General features: G+C 41.7%; 1 protein-coding gene across 6 annotated transcripts in view; it reads right to left on the reverse strand.

The window, feature by feature from the left end:
* Positions 1-289: 289 nt before the first annotated feature.
* The window catches only part of CCDC190 (coiled-coil domain containing 190), a 62439-nt gene continuing 50423 nt past the window's right edge, over positions 290-12305 (reverse strand). For 2 of the 6 annotated variants that reach the window (XM_077156748.1, XM_077156749.1), the window contains exons 3-5: positions 9481-9679; positions 5410-5533; positions 290-5147 (exon numbers count right to left, since the gene is read on the reverse strand). In XM_077156748.1, coding sequence (XP_077012863.1) covers positions 4589-5147; positions 5410-5533; positions 9481-9679 — 882 coding nt within the window. In that variant the 3' untranslated portion in view covers positions 290-4588. Of the gene's footprint in view, positions 5148-5409; positions 5534-9480; positions 9696-9778; positions 9820-10549; positions 10600-10750; positions 11614-12305 lie in introns of those variants that run through there. The other 4 variants (XM_077156752.1, XM_077156747.1, XM_077156751.1 and 1 more) reach the window with 4 other exon arrangements.

Raw genomic sequence — 12305 nt, forward strand, 5'->3', positions numbered from 1 at the left:
TTCCAAAGTTATTTTAGCTCAGAATCCCTTTTTCATATAGCACTTAGCAACATCTCATAGAATACCCATTTGAGAAACTATTATAACTAATTTTCTGGCCCTCAAGATTATTTGCTTGGGCTTTCCATCTTTGCCACTAGGGAAGGTCATGGGTTTTTGTAGGACAAACAAACTTTCAACTCTCAGCCAACATGTACTGACAGGAAATTCATTGAAAATTATCCTGTTTCATGGAGATTAAATGGAAGCTAAGGAGAAAATAGGATGAGGATATGAATATATGCTGGCCTACTTCCTTTTGTTCTCTCCACAGCTGTAAGAGGCATCAATCACTTGGTCTGGCAGTCCCAGCTTTTGTCCTTTGGTTTTGAAGAATTTGTGTCCATTGCCTCATTTCTTCCATCTCAGTATGGACAGAGTCCTCAGCAAGGGTGTTTAAACATTTTCCAATTGTGAATTGCACAATTAAAAACCTTTATGTAGAAAAAAAAATCTTTATGTAGGGCCCACATGCATTTTCTCTTTAGGACACATTTTTGAAGGAATATCTTATTAAAAACAATTGAGTTGAGTGGGTCCATGCCAGTATCAGGTGTGATTCTAACCAATGTGTGTTTAGAGTATTCAGCATCTTTATTTGTATCTTTTTCCTTTTGCCAGGAAGATGTCCTCATTGCCCAGTTTGATGACACATCTTTAATGGAATTAAGCTTGTAGAGTTAAGCTTGAGCAATTCAAAATAGTTAACTTTAGGACACATGACAGCAACAGGTTCAAAATGGTGGGAAGGTGGAAAATTTATGACATTGTTCATTTGACACCTAATTAGGAAAAACACTTTCCCTACAAATCAAAAGTGGGCCAGCCCACCTGGCCATATCTGAGGAAGAGACACATCACCAATACCTGTATTCCTTATGCTGAATGTGGCTTGGCTCAATGCCCCTATCTAGGTTGGACTGAGAAATATTAAATTGGTGAGGTATTAGGGTAAAATGATTATATTTCTTTCTCATAACTTTCAGTCTTGTCCAACAATTTCCAGGCACTTCTGTTTTAAAAGTTTTATTTCTGGTAGGTATTCATTCAACCACATTTAGATATCATTTTTTCATGGTTCTTATTCCCGACTTCCCCAGAGTAGTGGAGCTTCCATTCTACAGCAGCTTGCCTCAGGCAGAAGAGTGAGACTTGACTGTCTGCTCTCTCTGTTTCTGTCCTCAATGCCCAAATGCCCACCCCAGCAGGGGTGGGGATGGGAGCAAGGGAGGAAGGTAGCTCAGGCAATAACCCGTGCATGCATCTCTGGCTTTCCTTTTTTGTAGCAGCTCCTTGCTTTTCTGGCTGTTGTTGGTGAGGTTGGGCTGTGGACATTTGTTGGATTGGATTCAGGCTTCCCCTGGCCTAGTGTTCTTTGTGTGGGAGCAAAGCACTCCCCAAGCACAATTCTCTGCCTTCAAGGCCCAATTCACCCTCACAGGGCCTGGGTCCCTCAGTGTTACTAGGAATAACGTACTCAGTTTTATCCCCCGCACTGAGGATTGGGAGAACACCCAGGATCTCCTTCTATAGCCTCTTTGGGACCTGGGACCCTGGGTGAGAGGCTGAGTCACCACCTCTGAGAGTTTCTAGATTCTTCCACCTTCAGGTGAAAAATGAATTGCCTTCCCATTGAGCGGATTCAGGTAACAGGCTGAAAGCCTCATTTTCCTCCTGGGGAGGAGACGGGAAAGAAACCATCTCTTCCTAATACATGTGTAAAGGAATGCGTACATGGATGGATGTAATAAAAAAGATCATGTCCCCCAAAACTGAAGTATGAATTTTTCTTTTCCATCGATTCTTTCTGATTTTATTATTAAAGATCTTATTTGGAGGGCTGAAACTATTTCGTAACTGCAAATGAGGACATAAGTCATTGGACATTGGTCCCCCACATTTGTCCTTGAGAGAGAATAGTAGGGGAAAATAATATCTGGGCCTTCGTTCCTTGTTCATATGCTGGTATTGAGAGAGTCATTTTACTTATTGTGAGCTTCAATTTCCTACCCAGAGCATTTCTGTGAATTAGTAATATAAGGGCACAGGGCAGGGTTTGTCAATGTTGGCAGTATTGACATTTTGGACCTGAGAATTCTTTATCCTGGGGGCTATTCTGGGCATTGTAGGTTGTTGAGCAATATGTCTCTCCTCTTTCTACTTGACTCTAGTAGTAAGTAAGACCCCCTTCACTTGTGACAACCAAAAATGTCTTTGTGACATTGACAAATTTCTTCTGGGATGTTAAAATTGCCTCCAGTTAAGAATCACTGAAATGAATGAATGACTTTAAACTATTTAGGTGCAAGTCATCCTAGAGCTCAATGTGATTGGTGAGAATTAGGGATTTAAATATCCTTTAGCGTTTAATGATTAACCAAGCAAGCCACAGTGCAACAGCTTTCCCTTTGATCATGCTAAGATCTGCTATTAGGAAAACAAGTCATTGTATTGATGAAGGAAGATGTATCACACGAAATAAAATATCCTCAAGTGACTAGAAGGTTTGAAAATGCACAATTTTGTGGCAATGCATGAAACGTATTTGAAATACAATGCACTAAACTACTGACTTTAGAAGTATAGACAGATCTGGGTTTGTGAGATATACGAAGATAGAAATAAGATGCTAGACGTGTGCAGAACTATGTATCTTGTGATACTGAGAGGGAAGAGTTGATTCTAGGAACAGAGAGGATTTAATCAGGTAGAGCAGGAACTGGGCTCTCGTCATGGCTGTCACAGTGAAAAGCCCCATTTAAAGGAGAATAATCAGAGAACTCCCTCTTGGAGGAGGATTGTGATGGAGATTGGAAGCATCTGAATAGAAGACAAGGAGAAAGAACACAAGGGCGAGGGCTTGGGCAGCTCACACAGGAGTGTCACTAACCTGCCTGTCTCTATCCCTATTGGCCTAATTTTGGTTGGTGTACATTCATTTTTCATGAATCCATTTCATCATTCCTGGCGTGCCTTTCCCCATTGTTTCTTGGGAGAAAATAGTGGAAGGAGCATATTTCTTGTGTTCTTTCCACTATAAAGTATTGTCTTCCCTCTGAAGACCAGAGGCTGGGCTTAGGGAACTGACTCTCCCATGACTGGTTGAAGCTTCAATGGAAAGAGTGTGCCAAGAAAGTCAAGTAGCCCTGGGATCAAATTCTGGTCTGCCATTTACTAGCAAGTTGACCCTGCTTTATAACCTCAAGTTCCTTATCTATAAGGTAGGGATTAAAAAAATGTTTTCAGAGTTGTGAGGATCATTTGACATGTTGTATAAAAAGCACTATACAACATAGGGAAGAGATACTGAAAAACGAGAGCTATTATGAATTATTATTTTTAAACAAGAATTTTAAATATGAACTAAATCTTCATTTTAGGCCCTTTATAATATTATTAAGTTGGGGTCCTTTACCATTTCTGATCTAAATGGATCCTATTTCTTCAAATAATCCCAGGCTGGGTTATATAAAATATTGATTCTTGATATTAAAAAGGGCCAGAGTTTGATTTTTCTGGAATCCAAGTTTGCTATTGCATTGAAGATCTGAAATTACTTACTAGTGGATGCCTGATTTCTTTAAGATCTTGGACCTAAAAGTGCAAAGTGCTTTTCATGATGGTGTCAGTAAAAATAATAAATGATAAAAGAGATGATGGTTTTATTATATATTAACTTATATCGACAATAGATTCAAAATACATTGACAGACTGCTGACTTATGATATTATGTACTTTGAGTGAATATTTGGGTCAGTTGGATGGGAGAGAAGGTTTACTAGATCTATTTACAGTGTAGCTCAAGTCATAGTGGCCTACATAAAGCAATACTTTCTTTAAAAAAGTTTAGTACTCTTATTTTGTCCTTAGATTGTTTTTGATATGTTCTGGTGTGAACTGGACAGTGTGTAGGTAGAACCAGATTTCTCATTAATCTTTTAATAAGACCTGAAAAGTTTGATGTAAGTAGATTTAAAGTGGGAATAAGAAAACTAAAGTGGAGCTATCTGAAAATGAAGAAAGCAAGGAAAGGGCTTCAAAGAAGGACCTAGAGCTGTGGCAGAAGAGCAGATTTTATTTATGGACCACTGTATAGTTTATAGAGCACTTTCTTATTACTATCATGTTTGAAATTAAACCACAGAGTGTGCTATGCCATTTCACCAGCAGGTGGCATGATAAGAATCGCCTATAAGAAAGGGGGATAAACCAACGGAGCGCCCTTAGTATTTCTCTTTTCAGAAAAAGCCCCATGATCAATGTAGATACGTATTTTTCATGGCATTAGCAATATTTGTGCAACACAAATGTTTTCAGAGGATTTATCCCTCCCCTCATCTTTCATATACTAGTATTGTTTGTTTACTCAGTAGAAGATTATATTCCTGCAAAAGGGGGGAAATCTGGTTTTTAACATAAAATTCTGTCTATATTTCTGTTTTTTCTTTTATATTGTGCAGTACAGTCATATGAGGACAACACTTCCTTGATGGTCATTGTGAGGCTATATTAGGTGGCTAGAGAGGAAGTAGCTCAGCCAGCCTGCTCTCACACTGCTCCCCTTCCCTGAACTGCAGAGTCCGCATGCCCAAATATCTCCCCAGTGGTAAGCAACCTCTCAGACTCAGGGGGCACCCTGTGCCGGATATAGTGGGCATTTCTGACCTTTTCAAACAACTCTAAATAGGTTGTCTTTGTGGACTCGGCCTTGACGCTTCCTGCCCATTCCATGGGATTCCAGGGGACTTGTCCCCCAGCATCCTGGTCTGGCTCTAGGTTGGCATCTGTTGATGTGGTCTCATCAGCATGTGTCATTCCGCAGTCTCCAGCTGGGCTGGAGCCATGGCCTTGGTCTGGGCTGTTGGTGAAGACTTCCTGACCTTTACATATTCTAGAGGTGCCCTTGTAGGAGTGTGCATCCTCAGGTGGGTTTACAGGCTCTTCGTTTTGGGCTTGTGGCCTCTCTTCAGTGAAGTGGGCAGCTGTGCTGTTCTGAGATGGCAATGCATCTCTGCTCGTCCTGGAGACTCTGAGGCCAGCGCAGTGGAAAGAAGGCATGTGGGACTTAGTTGTGCGTGTTTCTCGGGGCACACTGGTGGCCAATGCTCTGGGAAAGAAGGTGAAAAAGAAGAGAGAGCTTTCAAAACTGATGAAGGGGCTGCTATTTAGATCTTTCAAATTATTAGACCATGAGCCCCTTTGGTGAGTGGAGTGGGGTGGAGGTGAGAATGGGGGGGCGGGGGAAACTATCTCTTCACTTAAGAAGGGGAAGGCAGCATTTTTTTTTCAGGGAGAGAAGGATGACTTAAAGTGGTCAAACATGAAAAGGGATTCAATGTTGTACCAGAGTTTAAACAACATTTTCTTACCTAGGTTTATTAGGTTGTGGGGCTCTGTGCTTCCACACTCCCTGTGGTGAGAACCCAAGTACATCTTTTGGCTTCTCCTGGATTCCATGTCCAAAATAAGAGGATAATTTTTTCTTCATAACATCTGTTTTGAGTTCATAATAAAAGAAGGAAAAAAATGTCAGAAACTGGTCTTTAAAAGTACCGATGAGTGAATACACTTCGATCACATTTACACATTAGGTTGTGTCTGCATAAGGGATGAAAACAGAAAAGCAGTTCCCCAGTGTTTACGTAGAACATGTTAAAGAGGGTTTAGAAACACTTAGATCAGAGGTTGTATACTGGCTAGGCCCATAGAGATTTTGATTGATTGTTTTATTTGGCAAGTATGGTGGTTTCAAAAACAAAATAACTGGGTGTGACCGATACCCAGAGATGGTGTCCTATTGTCTTACTTACCACAAATATGTGACCCCCTACCCGCTAGTGGAGGGTTTTCATCTGCTGGCCATGAGTAAGGGGATTTTTCACTTTTTGATTTGGTGTTTCAAGTATTTTGTAGTCATAGCTGCTATAGAGGACCCAGTCTGCTTTCAAGACATTTCATGAGTTGATCATTTGGGGTTGAAAGTCTCGCATTAGTTTGCTGTAATGGGAGTGAGCTCCTAAATCTACACCAGGGCTAGATGGCTCCAGGCAGAGGGAATATGACTCGACAGGGGGCCCAGAATTCACATTAAATCCCTGATGCCCTTCTTATCTTATCACTCCCTGTGAGGTGGTCAGGACACAGAGATCAGCATTTGTGGAGCCCTCTTCCTTTGGTGTCTCCCTGGGGGAGGAAAGTTCTCTTCCATGTAAGACCTTCATATCCTGTAAAATGAGGGATTATGAGCTACTTCTCCCAGCCAGACCACTCTTCTGCATTTTAGACCTCTGGAGCCAATAGGGTCAGAAATGAGCACATGTTTGTTTGTTTGCTTTCTCTGAAATTTGACCTTTCTCCAATGCTCACTCTGCAAAGAGATGACATCTTCTCTTCACACAGTCATCAAATTTAGCACATATGTTTGAGTGCCTACTTTGTGCCAGGAGATATGCTCAGTTTTTCTTTTCCCTTGGATATATAATTAGTTATCAGGCTCTGACAATTATACTTCCTAAATATATTGAGATGCTGGCATCTTCATTTCATTTGCTTTCACCGGTGGTAATCAAACTGTGGCCTGAACTTTGGAATTTTCCCATCAGGTTTCCTCTAACTCTAGGCTGACCTCTGTCTATTTTATTTTAAAGGCAGCATCCAGAGGGATCCAGCTAACATTTGAACATGTAACTTTCCCACTCTCAAACCCTACAGGTGAAAGTCTGAACTTTTTCTTGCAGGGCCTATGAAGCTCTTCTTTGTGATAGGAGAAGCTATCCAACCAGCTTTGCCCCTAAACTCTGCTTCTACACTTGCTACCCCTGAGCCTCACATGCTTCACTCCTGCAGCACTGACTGAGCTATTTGTTGCATTTTGTGCTCATTGGTGAGCCTTTGTATGTACTGTTCCTTTGCCGGCAGTGGTCTCTTTCCACATAACTTTTTCCCTGTTCCTCTTCCTTTTCTAAGTTTCTGCTCACACACTACCTCTTCTGGGAGATCCTAACTGAGGCTCTTTGACAGACATAGAAACCTTCCTATGTTCCTGTCCTACTCGGTAAGAAAACTCCAATTTAGCCGTTCACATTTTCTATCATAACTGTTTGCAAGCACAGCTATCTTCCAATCTAAATGTGAGCATCTCTAAGGCAGCAAGTATGCTTTGTCATAGCTATCTTCCATATGTGTTCATAAAGTCTGGTCCACAGACCACCTGCTTCATAATAATGTAATTCAGTTTAATCTCAGTGATAAAAATGTGAGTTCCTGAGACTGAGCCTTCAGTCTACCTATCTGAAGTTCTATGGATGAGGCCCAGTAATATGCATTTTAAACAATTCACTAACCTGACGTATAGTTGATTCTAAATAAAGACTGTTAAATGAATCACAGAAAAATATTACTTAGCGCAGTGTCTGACATAGTCTAATACTTGATAGATATTGGTTCCTAACTCTCCCCAAACTTTGCTGACAAGAAGTCTGAGGCTCAGTGAAGATATGACTCTCGAAAGAACATTGAGGCAGAGGCCCCTGAATCAAAGTTTCTTGCCTCCAAATCCAGACTCCTTCCATGCCACCAGGCACTGAGGTAAACTCTGTTTTCAGGAAGGAGAGCCAAGAACCACAAACCTGACCTTTAGTATATACTCCTGAGAGTGGGTATCTGATCTTCAGTTTCCTTTTCAAGAACCAAAGTGAGTCAGTCTAATGGCCCCTGAGATCTTTTTCGAATATGCATGCTTTCATTCTAGGTCACCTGTAGCCATTTATTACAAATGGGGAAATTGATACCGGGAAATTCAGTTCCTTGCTTAGAGTCACCTTTCAATTCCGAAGATGGAGCTTAGAATAATTCACACTATTGGACATTACTCTTGGCTTTTGTGTTCAAATGTTAAGTGTATGTATGTAAAAAGTTTTACATTCAACCATAGCACCTGGCTTTTCCCTTGAAAAAAATTACAGAATTTTCAGAGCTCCTGGGCTCTGACTTTTACCTTAATTAAGAAGGACTGAGAGTTGAGATGTGTCTATTTCAGGCTGAATTTTGAAGTGATCTCAAAATCGAACGATTTTAATGATGGACAAAGAATAGTTACCAAAGTTGCACAATTGTGACAGATTTAAACAAAGCTGTAAACAGTTTTAACCTAGTAACAATCTTTTGTCCAGTGATAACAGGAGTAAACACATGACATTTACTTTGCATTTAAACATTGTTACGAGTGCTCACCAAATTCTCAAATAACTTCAGGAGTTAGGTAATGTCATTTCTATTTTTCATTTGAGGAAACTGAGGTACGTATAGATCCAGTAAGCTGCCCAAGGCTTCACAGCCAGTAAACAATAGAATCAGTATTAAACAGACCCTGACAAACTAGCTCCAGAGTCTACTTTTCTTAACCACTATGTTTTAACGCATGAGGATGGAATCATTGGATAGGAAGGTTCCCCCCCCCCCCCTTTTCATTGAATAGTATAGACAGTTTTAGAGGTGCTGAGATTCTGGACTCGAATGTGGCTCTGCTCCCTGTGATGATCAGCTGTTTTGAAGCTAGAACCATTAATTACTCTTTTAAGTGATGTATACATTTGGAAAAGGTTAATCCTTTGGGGCAAGAGTTTTAATGGGAAGGGCCCATTATAAAGAACAGAAGAAAACAGCATAAGGTAAAGGGGGTCTCTTTGGGGGAAATAAACCAAGCATTTACTCTTGGCCTTAAAAGAGAAATAAAAATACTATTTCCTGCTTGGAAATTTTTAATTCTAAGCAAAATATGCAGGATGTAATATGAATATACTTTTGAGCACAAGGAGGGTAGATGAGCAATTCACTTTCCACAGAGGAAAGGAAGGGTCTGAATCTCAAATTGGTGAGTGTTGAAAATTGCCTGGTGCTCCTTGCCACCGTCTCCTGGGAGGGAGGACTTTGGCCAGCTGTTGTCACACATATTGCTCTCTGGTCATTAATCCTGGAGAATTTTTTTCTCTGACTTTTCTTTCATAAAGCCAAAGGGCTGGACAGTGACTTGCACATGAATAGGTGCTCAATATAGGTGGTCTTTAGATCCAGAACTGTGGGACCAAACATGAAAAAGGGGTAAAACCAAGCAACCAAGAAATAGTGAAAGAAAAGAAGAATGAGAAATAAAATAAGGAAGTGGGAAACTAAGGAGTTAAACAACTAATGTGAAAGACTGCAGTGACCGGAAGCCTGAGAAATATTAGCTTAAGAACATTTGTGAGTAGGCTGCCCCTAAGAATGGCGAAATTGGGGAAGGAGGGGTTTAGAGGACTAGGCAGCTTAAAATCCAGTTCTTGCTTTCTTGGCGTGCATGGTCCTGAGAGGGGCCCTGCTTTGGGGAAAGAGGATTCCTCTCTTCTCAGCAAGGGATGGGCTTGATGCCCCGCTCTGCCTCTCCCTAGTACTGGAAGCCTTACCTTGCTGCAACCTCTGCAGTTCCTTTTGGAGCTGTCTCTGCTCCCTGGCCAGGCACTTCATGTGGTAGAGGCAGATATCCTCCAGGCTTTGCAATCTTTGACCCAGTCTGGCTTCAGTCTGTTTGGCATACTTTCTCTCCAGATCAAAGTGCTTGTACAGCAGTCCTTTGGCCATGTGTCTCTCCATCTTCTTCTTGGTCTAGAGACAGTAAAGCCTGATAAAGTAAGATGGGAAGCCTGACTCCTGTTTTTTAAAGATCAGTGTTTGAAACTTGTATATTGCTGAAACCACACTCACCTAATCATATAAAATCAATCACACTACTGGGTACTCTTGCTCTATAGGAAAATGAATTTTAAAAGTGAGATGGAAGGATTGAGGGTAATAATAACTCATCTCCTCAGTCTCCTTGTCAATAAAATAGGGATAGACAATAGGCTTCCTACATCTCCCAATCAGATTGTTCCAAGATCAAGTGAGAAGTATCAATAGCTCTTTGAAAAAAAAGTAGACGCATCTTACATATATAAGGCATTATCCATCCTATAAGATAAGTCACTTCTGCTATTCCTTAAAGCCTCCCAAAGAGACTGTTCAGAGGTATGGGGTAGGATGGGGGGTATTTGGGGACATAAAGTACAGCCATTCCAGGGCCCCTCCAGTTCATTCATTTACATATGCACAGGTTCATCCAACCTGTAATCCTACCATGTGCCAGGTGGTACACTAAGAGCTGAGGGTCCTGAGGAACAAGACATAGTCCCTACCTTTAAGGAACTTTCAGCTGTTGTGACTCTGGAGTTTAATAATGCATGCATCGATATCTTAAAAAGTGGTCAGAGTTGGGTCTCCTGATCAAGAAATAGAACTAATATCCAAAATAAGTAATATGGGCAGTTCTGGTGGAACAACCTTGATTGTGCATAAATTCCTTTGTTTCTGCTCTCAGCTATCTTCTCAGACCTTAGATCCTGCTCCACCTTCATGTATCATGCTACCCAGGCCCACACCAATTTTTTTTCCTTGAGGCTCTATAGCACTAAGAGGCAGGGCTGCATCTCCCCTTACCTTTGAGTTCTTTGCAATACTTATCGGAGAACCAAGATCACAATATGTGCCTAGGATAATACAGGAAAAGGCTGAGTATTGAGTGAAAAGGAGGACAAGGTCATGACACAGGAATAAAGCACATTGTAAGGCAGATTACTTTATACTCTAAATCGTAGACTAATTTTTATTTTTTTTAAAAAAAGAGTGAATGGCACTTACCTACAAATCCAAGATTCTCCCTGTGAAAATGCTGCTTGTTTCTTTTGCTGTGCCAGGCTGAGTCTGAATTAATGACCCGTTTTTTCTTCAGTAAACCTGTGAGTGGTGTGTGTGTGTGAGTGCGCATGTGCATGTGTGTATGGAGGCATGGTTGAAGAGGGCTGAGAGGGAACATGTTGAATGCACTTGAAAGTTTTCTTCTCTTGCCACCTCCCCTGGTCAGGAATGCTAACTCCTTAGGCCATGGGCACCAATCCCTGGTGGAGAGGCCAGACCTAAAGAGCTCTGTGAATGAAGGAAACCTGCCAGTTTCTAGCCACCACCCCCACCCCCTCCAAGAGGCCCACAGTGCTCCTTCTGGGCTGTGTCCATGGAAGCCAAGAATGAAAGCAAGGAGAGTTGTACTGTTTGTCCTCTTTCTCTTTCTCCTCCTCTGCTTTCTGTGCACCCCCATGTCACATTCCTACTTCTTGAAATTCAGATCAGACCCAAGATTTTTTGGTAATGATTGTGCACATTTTATGCAAGAGAGGAGTTTTATTATTATTGCCTTGCTGACAAACTATGAAGTTATCTCAGGCTTCTATTAATGTTTAGTACCCTTCAGTGCTTGCTAAGATGTCCACAGGGGTGACAACAGGTTTAGGCAAAGTGAAACGTAAATGAACTTTTGTGATTATTTTTTGGGGGGCAGCTTCAGGGAAAGGTTGGTTACACTTTCTTCTGCAGACCAAAGTTGAACTATTGGTTATGTAACAAGATGCTGAGTCGAACTTTCACTGTTGCCTTGGGGCCCTAGCTGAAAACAATAGGCTCTAATACTCCACAGTCTAAAGAGAACTGCCAGTACTGGGGCCTGTTAATCCCCCCCCCTCACCCCCCACCCCCTGGAGCTAACTGAGAGGCAGCTTAACAGACCCTATTACTCACAATCATCACCCAGCAAACAAGTTATTATAAGGCGATTACTCGGGAGAGGGAGAGGAAAAATCACCATTGTTCTCTTAGTGGGAGGTAACTCCTTTCCCAACGCTTCCCTTGAGGTAATTCTCTTACTTCCAGGATTCAAATGAATGGGGTGGTCTTCCAAGAATGGGGTGCCTACACAAGGGAGACTGGCACTACACTCCCCAGCTGGAGGTTTGATGAAATACGGGGACCCTACCCCAGTCCTTTGTTGCCACCAGATTGGAGGATATGAGGGAGTTCTTAGAAAAGCTTATTCCTGCACCTCAGCTAGAGAGAGCTGAAGAGTAGAGGCTTGCAGAAATAACCCATGGCAGAAGGGTGAGAAAGAGCTCTGGTGTGGTACACCTGGGAAGAGGCCAGAGACCGTCCCCATTCTTGTTCTCCTCAGCCTTTTAAGAGGGCTCCAGCAGTTTCCTGGCTTCATGTGAAGAAGCATCAAAATGATATGTGGGAGCAGAAACCATAGGGTTTCCCTGGAAGCCAAATAAGGGAGTGTTTTGCGCAGAAAAGGGATGGAACTACAGGCAGGGCCAGAAGGAGAGAGGGACAAAGAGGATCTGAGTGAAAGTGGTTTTCTCATGAAGCA

Source organism: Tamandua tetradactyla, chromosome 4, assembly GCF_023851605.1.
Source record: "Tamandua tetradactyla isolate mTamTet1 chromosome 4, mTamTet1.pri, whole genome shotgun sequence".
Classification (NCBI taxonomy): domain Eukaryota; kingdom Metazoa; phylum Chordata; class Mammalia; order Pilosa; family Myrmecophagidae; genus Tamandua; species Tamandua tetradactyla.